Source organism: Spinacia oleracea, chromosome 4 (assembly GCF_020520425.1).
Source record: "Spinacia oleracea cultivar Varoflay chromosome 4, BTI_SOV_V1, whole genome shotgun sequence".
In the NCBI taxonomy this organism is placed as follows: domain Eukaryota; kingdom Viridiplantae; phylum Streptophyta; class Magnoliopsida; order Caryophyllales; family Amaranthaceae; genus Spinacia; species Spinacia oleracea.
This window is the reverse complement of record NC_079490.1, coordinates 185,314,256-185,328,493: the sequence shown is the minus strand read 5'-3', so window position 1 is coordinate 185,328,493 and position 14,238 is coordinate 185,314,256. Positions and strand designations below refer to the sequence as shown.

Sequence of the window (14,238 nt, the reverse complement as noted above, 5' to 3'; positions counted from 1 at the left end):
AAAAAAGGCGAGGAGCCCATAAAGAAGAACAAGAAGAAGAAAGGACGATCTCCATTAATAACACTGCCTCATTCCTCAACAACAAACTCACCTGTGTCACTGTGTGTCTGTGTGGGTGTCGTCATCTTCGTCGATTTTCTCTCTCCTCTTTCTCACTCTCTCTCTAATTACAAGACTCCACGTTTTCCCAAATTATTCACTCTCACGACTTGTGTCGCCAATTACTTCAGATCCTCCCAAATTTAAATTTGTTTGTGTTTTTCAAAACCCCATCACCATCAACTCTACTCGGACTCCACTTCACTCTCTCTCTCTCCCTCATTTCTGCTTCTGATTGCATTCTTCAAGCTTTCTCAGGTAAATACTTTCCCCTTTTGCCATTTCATTTTTGATTTATTGTTGTTGTTCTTCGGTAATTGCTGTATCTAATTTGCCCGCATTTTTATGTATTTGGATGATTTTGAATTGGGATTTGGTTTTTTGTCGGTGAATATTTTTCTGGGTTTTATTTGATTGCATGAATTGAGCTGATTTTATGTCATTGGGGTTATTATTTCGTCTTCTTGGTGTTGTTTTCGAATTGGGTAATTCAATTTTTTTGATAGGTTTTTAGTGTTTATTGTAGCTGTGTGATTAATCTTTGTTGGGTTTTGTTAAACCCTTTGGGGTTTTGCTTATGATTAATTAATCTTTATTAGTTGTGTATCTAGTGATGGGATGTTTGCTTTATTCTGGGAAATAGATCATGGTATCATGGCCAATTCTGAATTAGATATGGGTTTAATTTATTATTTCCTATTTAATGACTTAATCATTAGTAAATTGTTCATGTTTAAGAGAATAATGTGATACTGTTGGTTGTACATAACTTGAGAGATATTGGACCTTGATTTATCCTTACTTTCTGAATTCAATTAGTTAAGAACGGAATTTTCCTTATCAATTCGCTATAATTGGCCTATTCTCGGTATTAACTATTAAGTGATGGACCTTTCTCTGGTATATGCTAGATGGTTTGTGTTTATGTCAACTATTGTTATTCATCAATGTAATTGTAGTATCTTTCATTATGCTTGTACCACTTATTTACTTTGCCGAGATTAAAAATTGGGGGAGTATGTGCTAATTTGCATTAAGACCTATGTTTCCCAAGAGTTTTTCTTTGTCCTATTTTGAAAGATAAGTATTCCTGGAAAAGGTTTTATGTGTATGTTTTCTCCCACTCAATAATATAACTTGAATAAAGGCTTTATTGGACATAATTAGCTGCAACTGCTGATTTTGGTATTCATTCCAATCCATACATGTCTTCTAGAGGAGTTTTGGAACCAGCTTCTTTTGTTCCCTCCCTTGTGTAATGAATCCTATCATCTATAATCCAGAACCAAAAAGCTGTGTTTTGCATAATTTGTCTACATGATGAACCAAAAAGCTGTGTTTTGCATAATTTGTCTACATGATGAACCAAAAAGCTGTGTTTTGAATCACATCATTATCATCATCATACCCCATTGCCTTAAAGAGGCTCCTGCAAGAAGCTGGGTAAGGGGGGTCGGTCGTACGCAACCTTACCCCTGCAATTGCAAAGAGGTTGTTTCCAATTGACCCAAAAGCGATAACAGGACGACAATCGAACGACCATTTTCTACTTCATGGAAAGGAGAAGAGGTTTTAAGAGCCATTTTGATTTAGTCCATTACATCTCACAGCCAAAAGAACAAATGAATCTTTGGTTGCATCGGAAATGAACAAAAAGCTGTGTTTTGAATAAGTTGTGAAAATGTAGTTGCCAAAAGGGCCTTAGGAATGAATGGCTACAGTATTTGCTGACAGTGAACTGTGTATGAATCTTTGTGAAATAATGTATTACGTATTTGATCTATAGGAGGATTTCTACTGCAAGTGAACATCTAGGATATCACAATGTTCAAACAATCTCCTAGTAGGAATAATAGACCGAAAGGAATTAAAGTGAAGCACATTTTGCAAATCTGTGTCTTGTTGGCTGTCTGCATTTGGTTACTTTACCAAGTCAAGCATTCTCATGAGAAAAGGAAGGAATTTGAGGCAAAGGATGAGAAGGTTGTGGTGAAGGTTCAAAGTGATAGTGAGATCCAAAGATTTGGGAGAAAAGATATTCCTAGAATCACGGAGATAGATACAGACGGTGAAAAACATGAAGAAGATGAAGATGAAAAAGAAAGCGAAGAGGAAGATAACAAACACGAGGAGGATGAGCCGGAAAGAGAGGATGTCAGAATTATAGAGAGAGAAGAGGAAAGAGGAGGTGGAGATGATGAGATAGATGAACATGAACCAGAAAAGACCGAGACTGAGTCTGAGTCTGACCATGAAGATGAAGCTGTAGATGAAGATAAAGAAAGAGGAGAAAAAGAGGGTGTCACTGAAGAAAGCCATACTGAAAATGAGGATGTTCATGAAGGACTTCCTGAAAAGGAAGAGAATGAGGAGGATACTGGGAAGGAAGAAGGTCACACCGAGTCTGAAGAAAATGATGATGTTGATAACGAAGAACACAGTGAACGAGATGTCGCATCAGATGACCGGGATCATGATGTAGGGAGAACAAACACTCGTGAGGCCCAAGAGGAGCTTTACAGGGCAGATGATGCTTCCAGTGAAGTTACTCATGATGTTCAATCTATTATTCCAGAAACTAAGAACTTGACTTCAGGTCATGGAAATGAAATGTGGGGAAAGGTCAACTTTGGGCAGGATCATGAAAACAAAACCTCTGATGATGCTGAAGAGTTAAACAAACCCGAGGTACAATCAAGAGATGGGGCATCTAATGCAACAATTACTGAATCAAACAACTACGAGGTCAACACGACAAAACCTGATGATAACTCACTTCAGAACTCAACATTGCCTGAAATCACTAGTAATTTAACTGGTGTTGGTAGTGAAAATTCTGCTACTTTGCTTTCTAATGAAACACAGACGGTTCTTGATTCCCATTTATCCCAAAATGGCACAGTTAAAGTGCCTGGGGATGAAGAACCAAACTTGCCAGGCAATGTATTGGAACAGGCTACAGATGACAAGAGCCAGCAGGAAGCTTCAGCAGATGCCAATAAAGATTTGAATGTAAATACCAATATTGGAGAATCCTTAATCTCGCAAAATTCAACATTAGCTTCATCAACTTCTACTACAAATGATAAAGATGCCAAAGAAGCTGCAAAAGATAGCTCTGTAGGTAATGAGAATCAGGGAGATAAATCACAGAGCAGTGAAGAAACTGGCTTGAAAGAAAGTTCTGACGAGGGAACAGATGGTATTCAACATGACCCTATCGATGCTTCTGATACAACGACCCCTATACTGGAAGAAAGAGAGTCTAGGACGGATATGGACACGATGCCTGAAATCAGAAGTGAGGTTCAGAACACAGAGGAAGCTGTGGCTGAGTGATGCAGATGATTTTTCAATGTGAGTAATATTTTCCAGCCCTCATAAAAAGCTGTAATTTTAGTCTAGTTTTATCTTCTTTCCTTGCCTACATAATCTTGCTGGGTCCTATGATATATTGTTTGGTCATGTAGAAAACAATGGTCTCAAGTTTTCAGTAAATGAAGGTAAGTTTGAAATTATTCAACTACAATACATATCTGATGTTGAACCTCGCTGCCTGTTCGAGTGGCCGTTCCCCTGGCTGAATAAGCAAAATCTAGAAAGAAAACTAGCAATGAGTAAGCACTAAGACTCCGTTTGGTAGGGTGTAATTCGTTTTCATGGAAAACGATTTTCTACTTTTCAATCATGTTACGATGTTTGGTTTGGCAAGAGATGGAAAACTATTGTCCATAAATACCCTCAAACATGGAAAACCATTTTGCATTTGAAAGGAAGAGAAACCACTTTTCCATCTTTCCTCTTTACCTCCATCTTCCTTCTTCCCTCAATTTTCACCCATCTCCTCCTATTTTCCTTTTTCTATTAATTTTCTCGAGCCAAACAAATGAAAATTAGTTTGGAATTGAGTTTTTCCTTGAAAAATATTTTCTATGGAAAACCAATTTTCACTGAAAATGTTTTAAGCCAAACCAACCCGAACCTAAGAGCTATTTGGATCTTAAATTATTTGGTTTAACATATTTCAGGTTTGACCTATAAACCACTAGTCTACTACTACAATTTGAAAAACTACATTTCATCATGCTATTACCCTATTAGGTTATATTCACCTTGTACATCCTACAAAGGTTTGACCTATATACACTACTAAAAAGAGTTACGGGGCAAACTCAAAGGAACACTTCAAATAGTATATGGGGGCAATCTTTAAGGGACAGCGGGAGTACTTTCTTAAGAACGTTGACTTAAAATTTCAAAAAAAAAAAGTGATGTTAGGTTAGGTTGCCTTAGAGATTCATCCTTTATGCTTTATTGTTTCCTTGTCCTTTGATATGTTGAGTGTCATTAATTAGTGAAGACTAAAGTGTATTATGTTAGGCTACCAAACCCAACTTAACTTAATATTATCCCTTTGGTTTGACAGAATATTATTAGTTTGCTGTTCTCACTTCATGTCCTTTTGTGGCTGTAAGTCAATACATATCCTCTTGTCTGAAAATCGAAAATCCTTTCTGTCCTTTGCTTTACTTGCTTAGCCCATTGAAGCTTCAAACTGGCATCCACCAGTGGATCAACCAACAGCAGAAAATATTAGGTTGAAATGCATACATTTAATGACATTTTCAGATAAAAGTACATTAACATTGTGTGTGTTATACCCTGCATTATGCAAAATTGTTTCATTAGATTTTTTTTACATACGGAGTATATATTAGGAACTACGTAGTAGGAAGTATAAATGATTACTCGAGTAAGATCGTGCCTTATAATTTAGGCAAATATGCCAGATTATGTAGCTCAAAATTTGCGAGTAAGATCGTGCCTTATAGCTCAAAATTTGCTAGAAAGTACCTTATAATTTTTTTGGGTGAAATCAGATCTTAAAATAAAAATTCTTTGTGAGAGACAACCTATTCCCACTTTCCGGCATTGACTTTGATTTTTCCGGCCTTTGACCATCACTTGCAGGTCACGTGTTGTCGAAGTTGGTTATGTTCACCCTTTTCCCTTATGTTTCATCCCACCAACCCAGAAAATCGAATTTTCTTTTTTATTTGTTTTTAGCTTTTATAGTTGGGAATTTTGGAGTAAAAATGGTGAGAATAGCCAAAAGTGAGGCCCTGCACATGATGGTCAACAACCGGAAAACAGAAGTCAATGTCGAAAAGTGGTCTCAGGTTGTCTCTCGCAAACCATTTTAAGCTTAAGGTCTGACTTCACCCAAAATTGTATATAAGGTCATTTCTCGCAAAATTTGAACTATAAAAGGTTCTATTTTGGCAAATTTGCCTATAATTTATGATTTTTCTTTTTATAAAAAGTCTTGAAACATTATAGATAATCCTGTGAAATACACAGGAAGCTTGTACAAAACATAACATAATACTCCGTACTATGTTATGACTTATGAGATCCTTTTGACTTAAATGTAGAACAAGAAAGATATGAAATTAAAGGGCTTGCCTCTAATCATCTTATGATAATTAACCATAAGAAACTCTTAGGAAGCTTACTATCCCCAAAAAGTCTAGGCTTTTAGCAAACATTTCTATTATATCAGGCCCTTCATTGTTCTCCATAATACCATCATGCCTATACGACTTTGCCCACAATTGCTCAAAACTTGTCTCTTTTTTAACCCCCATTTCCTGTTCTAATAATACTTTTATGTACAATTAATTAATTAATTGATTAACACTTAACAGTATTAGGGATACTTCTCTACTATTTCCAGCGAGACCAGTTCTAGGTCCAAGAAAGTAGGATGAAGCTAACTTCTCCTTATCTATAAGTACATGTTTGACCATAGTTTAACTAGTCTTATATGCATGCGATGCGTGCGAATATATATAAGAAACATATAAGGTAGATAGAGCAGAACACATATAAACATATTGATTAAAATAGTAAGAATTTATTTAATGGGGTAGATTGATTAAAATGTTTCTTTGGGCTTTTCCTATTCTATAAGTGTGGAGGGTTTTAGTAATCCAAGGGGGACACCAAAAATGGAATTACTAAAATAACCTCACCTCTTCACTTATATAATAAACATAAGTGACTAGTATCTAATCGAACATGCTTTGTAGATTACCCTCATGTATTCAAGATGTTGTGCGCACTGTGAAACGTCCATCTTACATCTGAGTGTGAAATTCAATTGTCTTACACTTAACTTAGAGTTTATCCCTTGTTCTAGAGGGGAGTCTGGAAGGTAATCTGGAGTCAGGCTTTTGGGATAATGGATAATGTGGTAAAAGACTACATCAAATCTGTAGGTGGGTTTGAAAATCCAAGATTCACTTAAAATCAAACCATGCCACATCATCACACTTTATTCTACTTATTTGTTAGAAGTTTAGGTGAGTATGGGGTGAGTTTGTGGTTAATTTGTAAAAATAGGGAGAGTCTTGAGTAAGTCTGAATAATGAAAAAGTAGGTAAAAGTTAGTGGAAAGATAATATGACAGAGTTTGGAGTTTGAGGTTCTATATGAGGGATAAACTCACCCTTAGCTCGCAAATTGATGAACTCATGATGCGGCTTGTAGAAGATATTACTTTACGCCCGTGTTTTATAGAACATATTCGGTGCACCCTCTCACATTTTCCCCTTACATGTAAGGAGAAAATATAAAAGGGACCACCCACGGGCGTAAAAATACCCTTGGGTGCACCTAATAATTTTCAGTGTTTTATATGAAACAGATTAATAATAGTTTAGTTTATTGACTAAGTAACATTAGAATAGTTAATTAATTAAAGTTGATTAACTTAATATGAAGTATTCCATATATCTCTGTTCAGTTCCTCACTTGACTCATGAACAATGTTGGCCAAGTCATTTGAACTGTGAAACTTGGTTACGAAGGGATCCAAATATATTATTTATTAATAATAATAATATAATAATATAATATTAATTAATACTCGCTCCGTCTCAAAATTATCTTCCTGCTTTCCTAAACGAGCGTCTCAAAATTATCTTCCTGTTTTTAATTTTGGCTACTAAGGTCCCCACTTTTCATGTACTATATTAATTAAAATTGAATTGAAAACCTCACCCATGTACTATATTCCACTCTTTCCATGTACTATATTCTCTTTTACATGTACTTTATTCCACTTTTCCATACAACTCAATCAACATTTGTACTTTATTCCACTTTTTCATGTACTATATTCCACTTTTCTTAAAATCCGTATTTTTAGTCAAACAGGAAGATAATTATGGGACGGAGGGAGTATAATAATGGAGCACACACCCGAAAATCTGAAAACTGCTCGATCTGTACACGTGGTCCTCTTTTTGATGCTCTGTAAATTTATAAAACTCCAATAATAATTCACATGTTCAGCAATCCAGATTTAGCCTTGGATGCCATTTTTGGAACTCATACCTCTGCCAAGCAACCTGGATTTCTGCTGGAACTTTTAATGTATTATTTTGCTGGTTTAACAAAACTATGTTCTCTATCATAGTTTTCTGATTTCTTTCCATTTTCTGGTTTTTTATATTTGTTTTTTTATTTTACCATGTTTTATTCAACTCTTTAGATGGATTCAACTCTAGTCAATTCCTTATGGATCATATTAGACGTTGAATGATTTGACTCGGAAAATTAGTTTGGATTTTATTCAGATATATTTTCTCAACTACGGAGTAGCTTATTGTAATTACTTACGGAGTAATTTGTGTAAATTGCATTAGTTATTTCGCGTCAAAATCAAATGTAATTGCGGATTAAGTTTAACATAGACCTGATCAAAATGCAGGTCGGGTCGGGTTCGGGGCGGGCCTATGGAATAAAAATCTGTCTATTATGTCGGGCCGGGCCAAACTTCGGGTCGATTTTTTGTGTCCAAACCCCACTGTTTCGTGCCAAAAAAGCGGGCTTTCCGGGCCGGGCTTATTTTAGAACTAAAATTGTTGTTTTATGTTGTCCAAATCCCGCAAAATTTTAAAAATTCGGGCCGGGCCGGAAAACCGGGCCGAAAAAGTCTGCCCAAAACCCGGTAATTTTCGGGCCGGGGCATCGTTGATCAGGTCTAGTTTAACATTGTGTAAGTAGAAATAAAACTTTGCAATTGCGGATCAAGTATAACATTGTATAGTTGAACGGGTAATCAAGTAAGAGTCCGTTTAACAAAAATGAATAATACAAAACACCATCGTTTTAGAGTGTCTGAAGTCATTTGAAATTCTGGTTCATCTTTTTCACTCCTTTCTCTCTCCTCACTTTCATTGCTAACCACCTTAGTAACCTCTCTCCTCTCAATCTCCTTCAATTATGTCTCCTCTTCATCCCTCATTCTCTCTCCTTATTTCCACGTTGTCGATCCCCTTCCCTTGCATCCTCGTCGCCACCTTGTAGCCACTTTGTTGTTGTTCCGCCGCCGCCGCCGACGGTTTATAGATATTCGTTTCGGAATTTCTGTTCCACCTCAAGACGATTCACCGGGCGCCTTGGCGAGATGACGATAAAGCAAGGAGATTCGAAGTTTAGGGCTTTGTTTTCCCAATATGATTTTTTTAGGGTTTTATTTCAGTCAATTGTTGATTAATAAAATGATTCATGAGTTAGCCTATTAGCCCTATTTGATCTTTGGTTGATTAACATCGATTGTAGATTAAAATTTTGATTTTTTTTAGGGTTTAATTTGTGCGAAATTTTGCAAATTTGGGGTTTTATATATTTCTGAAATAATTTGTGTTTTCAGATTCTTGTTTAGAGGTACTAATACAATCGTTTTATTCGTTAATTGTGTTGTGTACTAGAATATTTATTCTTTCCCTTGATTTCTTCAATATTTAATTTACGTATGCAAGTAGCAATTTTTGGTACATAATTTGAGCGAAAACGCCGACAATGATGATGATGATGGTGGTGGTGGCCGCCGTTGGTGTTGATGATGATGGCGGTGGTGCTGGCCGTCGCTGATTTGTTAACGATGGCGATGTTTGTGGTGGCAGGACCTAGCAGTCGTTTGTACCTCAGATTGTTATCGTACTTGCTTCCCTGACTTGCAATAGAAAGAGTAGCCAGAACTGAAATTCGGGATTTGAAATTTCAACAATTGCCAAACACCATACTAGAATTTGAAATTCTAGATTTGAAAGTATCATGTTTACCAAAAAAAGAATTAGAATTTGATTTCCAACATTTCAATTCCAGAATTTGAATTCAGTTATTTGAAATGAATTACTCGTTTCCAAACGCAACCTTATAGTGTTTAGAATTTTATTTTATTTTTGGTGCGATTGACGGAATGAGGTACAAGGGTAATATAAGTTACAAATTAAGGGTGAGGAGAATCGAATCTAAGATATATTATTTTTCAATCTTAATCACGAGGTCAAGATCTGTGTTTAAAATTTTGGTGAATTGAATGGAGTATTCCACTTGGATTGAAGACTTCCATTTGTTCAAGTATTCATGTTTTTAGTGATTATTACACCAATTTTTTTGGCACTTACAAATTGAAATACTAGTCCATAACTCCACAATGTGACAATAACTTCAAGATTGACAAAATATGTTCCTGTTTTTTTCTCTTTTTTTTTTTTGGCAATTTTTTGCACTCATAATAAGATGTTAAAAAAAATGTGTAATGATTCGACTGTACATTCCAAAGAAAGATAAAAAGCCGTTACCTACAAAAAAAAACCAAAAAAGCTACTCAATCCACCGCAAACAGCTCATCAGTATCAAAAACGACAAAGCTTATCAAATCAAACGACAAACTCCCCACTCTGCTGCTGCCTCAGCTCTTTCCTCAGCTTCTGTGAGAAGGGCCTACATGCGTCCATACTCAGATTCATAGCCGCAGCTAATGCAACAAATGCGGCTGCATCCTCCAAGCATAACACGTGCTTTTCCCCCACTTCCACCACTGGCTTGTTCCCTTTTCCTTCCCCTCCCACCGTTGAGGACATCACAAACCCCTTGTACATCAACCCGGGACACCAGCCCGACACTGGCCCTGGTTCTGACCCGGAAGACGATGCTGACCCGGACCCCGCCCATGATCCGAAGTCGATACTGCTGTTCGGGCTGCTCGCGGGGGAGGGTCCGGTCGTTACGTCGATGTTGAACTTTCCCCCGGGCCGGGCCGGGATTGAGGATTGGGCCAATGTGATCCCGGCGGGTCCCATTGCGTCGGGGAGGAGCTCGAACCTGTGTCCGAGCCCTTCCGACCCGAGACCGGTGCGTTCCCGCCAGGCCTCGAGCCGGCCCCAGGGCTTCCACGTTTGGTCCCCCGGGCGCATGACGAGCCACGCGCCCGGGTTAGACCGGCTAACCTTGTCCGACCCGTGCGAGGGGACGAACGGGGTAACCATCGAAGCGGCGGCAACGGGTGACCCGGATAGATCATGGACTGTAATGGACCACCCTTTACGCTCATTTACTTGGTTGTGGTGGTTATGATCCTTGTCAGCTTTGAGTGTGCTTAGCCAGCTTCTTGATGTGCTGGGCTCTGATATTGCTGAGCTGTTTTACACCAAAATTCATAATCAGTACACAGAATTTAACGGACTTTTGAATTTTACTGACCAATACAAATTTCGAAATACTCAAAACTTTATCATATCTTTTCTTTTCGTTTATGCCAAATTTTATCAAATCAAAACAAAATCGACAATTTAATTAAGAGATGTGGTCCAATAATATTATTAGCTGTTATTGATTACGATATGCGTATTTTCTGTGAAATTTCATCCTAAAACATGCCATACGACTCGGCCTTTGTTCTGGAAAAGGCTACATACCTAGTGTATAAGATTGTCACGTACACCTGACACATCATCAAATCCACTAAAAATAAAAATAAAAGATAATAAATATGTCATTTCAACCAATAGAAAAGATTGTACACTAGGTGTACATGTAGTAGGATCCCTTTATTCTTGTATTACACCCTCGACCAAACAACCTCGATTCCGGTTTTCAATTCCACCAATTCAATAATTATCCTAGACCTGATCAAAAGGTGGGTCGGGTCGGGTTCGGGCCGGACTGAAGGTATAAAAAACTGTCCATTATATCGGATCGGGCCAAATTTGGGTCGATTTTTTGTGCCCAAAACCCACTATTTCGGGACAAAATATCGGTCTTTTCGGGCCGGTCCAAATTTATAACTAAAATTGTTGTTTTACGTTGTCCAAAGCCGTAAATTTTTTAAAAATCGGGTCAGGCAGGGCAGGGCCGGGCCATAGTTGATCAGTTCTTAATTACCCTCTACCTTAACTAACTTAATTTAGGTTAATTTTTGACAGGAAGAAGAAATCTCATTAATCTAAGTTAATTTTGATATACATTAGTCTGCTTTGTTAAATTTACATTGATATAAAAGCGAATTATAATCCAATTGACTAGCTAAAAACATATAAATCCCAAATCATGCAAAAAAAAAGTAACACAATTAAATTAGAGCAGAAAAAGATTTAAAAAGAAGAGAAATATAACTGACCTTGATCTCAAATTATGATCACCATGTCTGAAACTGAACTTGCAAGTAAAAACAGGCTGTCTAATATTCCCTTGAACTTGAAATACTTGAGGACTACACCCGGGTTCACCATCAAACTCGAAAACATATCTCGGGTCGGGTTGAGCTTTCACACTTAAATAAAGTTGTGGATTCAAACCCTTCTTCTTCTTCTCCCCAATTAAAACCCACCCGTTTTGCATCATTGTACTCGTTTTACCTTCAAGTACTTGCTGACTCAACTCCAAAGGTACAATAACACTCCCTAAAAACTTCCCGGACGACCCTAACCCGCACCCGTTTGGTGACTTTGTAGAGTACACGTTCACCTTCAGAGTTAGCCTGCTACTACCATTACCGCCGCTCTTCCTCGAAGTCGCCGTCGCCGTCGTAGTAGTTCTCGATTTTCCGGCGAGGGTTTCCAAATCTGACTTGGTCAGATTAAAGCAGGCTGATACGGTCTGTACTTGAACCTCGGGATGCGTGCCATCTTGAGGGATCATTGGGACGGTGGCGACTTGCTCGGGGAAACCCTTTAGGTTTATCCTACAATAACAAGACGATGATTCTGATTGAATCGAGCTCGAACTCGAGAATTTGATCGCCAAATTTCCGACCACTATTCTCAGGAACTGACAAGGATCCATTGTAGTACTATGACTACTGTAATTTTTTCTACTTTTTTTTCAATTTTGGTTTTTATTAAGTTTGCATTGGTGTGAGGAGAGAGAAATTGGGAAGAGGGAGGGGGTGGTTTTTATGTAGTGGGAAGAAGATGAAGAAGAAGGGAACGGAAAGGATTATGAGGGGGGAGAAAAAACAGGCTGGAATTAAGTGGAGAGTGGATTAGAGAGAGAGAATAATAATAGAGGTGAGAATAAAAAAGAAAAAGGAAAATATTATCTGTAGTCGATTAACAGTTTCACATATGCGATATTACTAGATGATCCAGTATTTGGTAAATATTATCTTTAAACGGACCTCGTTAAATTACGACATATAAAATCAGGCTTTGATACTTATTATCTTTAAACAGATTTCATTAAATTACGACCTGTAAAATCAGGTCAATTGTCCTACATAGTGACCTGATTGACTTGTCCTACATGGCAGTGACCTGATTGATCTGATTTTGCAGGTTGTAATTTAACGAGTTCCATTTAAAGATAATAGGTACCAAAAGTTAAATCATCTAAAGATATCACATACTCCGTACTTCGTAAGTAGGACTATCAATGAATTACCGGACAAATGTTGAATTATTAAAATTTAATTTTCTAAGAAAAAAGAAAAAGAAAAATAGAGAGAGAAGCGTGGGTTTGGGGGGGAAGATGAGCTGTGGATGGAGAGGGTGGGAGTGGTGGCCAGTGCGCACGTACGCTAAACAATAAGGGATGCCAGCAAAATACCAAATTAATTTCCAATCAATTGAACACCTCTGTCATCTCGGAACTAATTATTTTCTAGTTATTTTTTAATTTTATTTTATATATTGTACGTTGTCAACCTATAGTAATACCGACTAAAATACATCCAAAAATTAATCATATTGGACCTTTAAGATTTTATAAATTTTATAAAGGGGTGGTGAATAAAAATATCGGATTGGATATTGTTATGTATTTTATGTCGATTGAATAGGATATAAATCAAATTTACCGGAAAATATGATGATTTACTAAATTGTCAGTGTACACTCAACTCGGATCGATTATTGGAAATATTGGTTTGATGTGACGTGTGTGACTCCAAATAAATATATTTACATTGATTTATTTCTTTTTTAGCCTGTGATTTATGAAAAGAGCGAGGATGCTATCGTTTTATGTGTAGAATGATATGTTTCTAATTCTAAAGTTGCGTTTATGGTCTTTTATAAATAATTGTGAATAATAGAGAAATGTCAAATTTGGGAAGGTGAATTGGATAAGAATGGTTGGACTTAGGGCTGTCAAATTCTCAGCTCGAACACTTGAATCCGCTAGGTTAGTCCGACAGTAAACAACCCGGATCGTTAATAACCCACGAGCTGTAACCCGATCCGATCCGATTATATTAATTCAACCCGAGCCAGAACCGACTCGTAAATGTTAATTAAGGTCTGAAACCCGATAACAAATTGTTACATGAATTATGAAAAAAGGATACCATCGTTACATGTCTAGAACGATATGTTTAATTCGGGATACTGTTTTTAATTTACAAGTTCAAAATAATTGAGAATGACAGGAAAATGCCACAATTAGGTGTATGTGTACATATGGACTATGGAGTATGGAGAGACACTTACCAATGTTGTGTGTTGGAGAGCTCTTGAGGATGTCTTGGAAGGAGATTCGAACCTAAGACATATCGTATACAAGGCCTTAATCTTAACCACTACGTTAAGATCGACCTCATTGATGGTAGAGAGATGGTGGTAGGGACAGAGTGGAGAGCTAGTTGGAGAGTCATGACTCATGACCAGTGCACATCCTCTATGCAGGGACGAAGCTACGTTAGGGATAAAATGGGGCCCTGACCTTGTCATAATCAGAAGGTTTCTATATGTACATAATTCTAGTAATAATCTACAAATAAAATTAAGTTAATACGTAGCTGCTGCGGTTAGAATATGAGTATTTAACATGGAATTCTAGAGTTCGATT

At 37.2% G+C, this 14,238-nt stretch overlaps 2 protein-coding genes across 5 annotated transcripts; one reads left to right on the top strand and one right to left on the bottom strand.

The window, feature by feature from the left end:
- Positions 1-13: 13 nt before the first annotated feature.
- LOC110804626 (uncharacterized) lies at positions 14-7,756 on the top strand. 4 transcript variants are annotated; one of them, XM_022010236.2, is made up of 3 exons: positions 28-357; positions 1,886-3,456; positions 7,321-7,756. In XM_022010236.2, the coding sequence occupies exon 2, from the start codon at positions 1,924-1,926 to the stop codon at positions 3,436-3,438; it is 1,515 nt and encodes a 504-aa protein (XP_021865928.2). In that variant the 5' UTR covers positions 28-357; positions 1,886-1,923; the 3' UTR covers positions 3,439-3,456; positions 7,321-7,756. The 4 variants fall into 4 exon arrangements, with proteins under 4 accessions (XP_021865921.2, XP_021865928.2, XP_021865937.2 ...); XM_022010245.2 differs by having other exon boundaries at positions 7,313-7,756; XM_022010253.2 differs by lacking the exon at positions 7,321-7,756 and adding an exon at positions 5,071-5,094.
- A 1,871-nt stretch (positions 7,757-9,627) lies between these two features.
- Positions 9,628-12,424, bottom strand: LOC110804653 (uncharacterized). The gene is made up of 2 exons (XM_056843263.1): positions 11,573-12,424; positions 9,628-10,593 (listed from the first exon to the last, which is right to left on the bottom strand). The coding sequence occupies exons 1-2, from the start codon at positions 12,235-12,237 to the stop codon at positions 9,834-9,836; spliced, it is 1,425 nt and encodes a 474-aa protein (XP_056699241.1). The 5' UTR covers positions 12,238-12,424; the 3' UTR covers positions 9,628-9,833.
- Between the last annotated feature and the right edge of the window lie 1,814 nt (positions 12,425-14,238).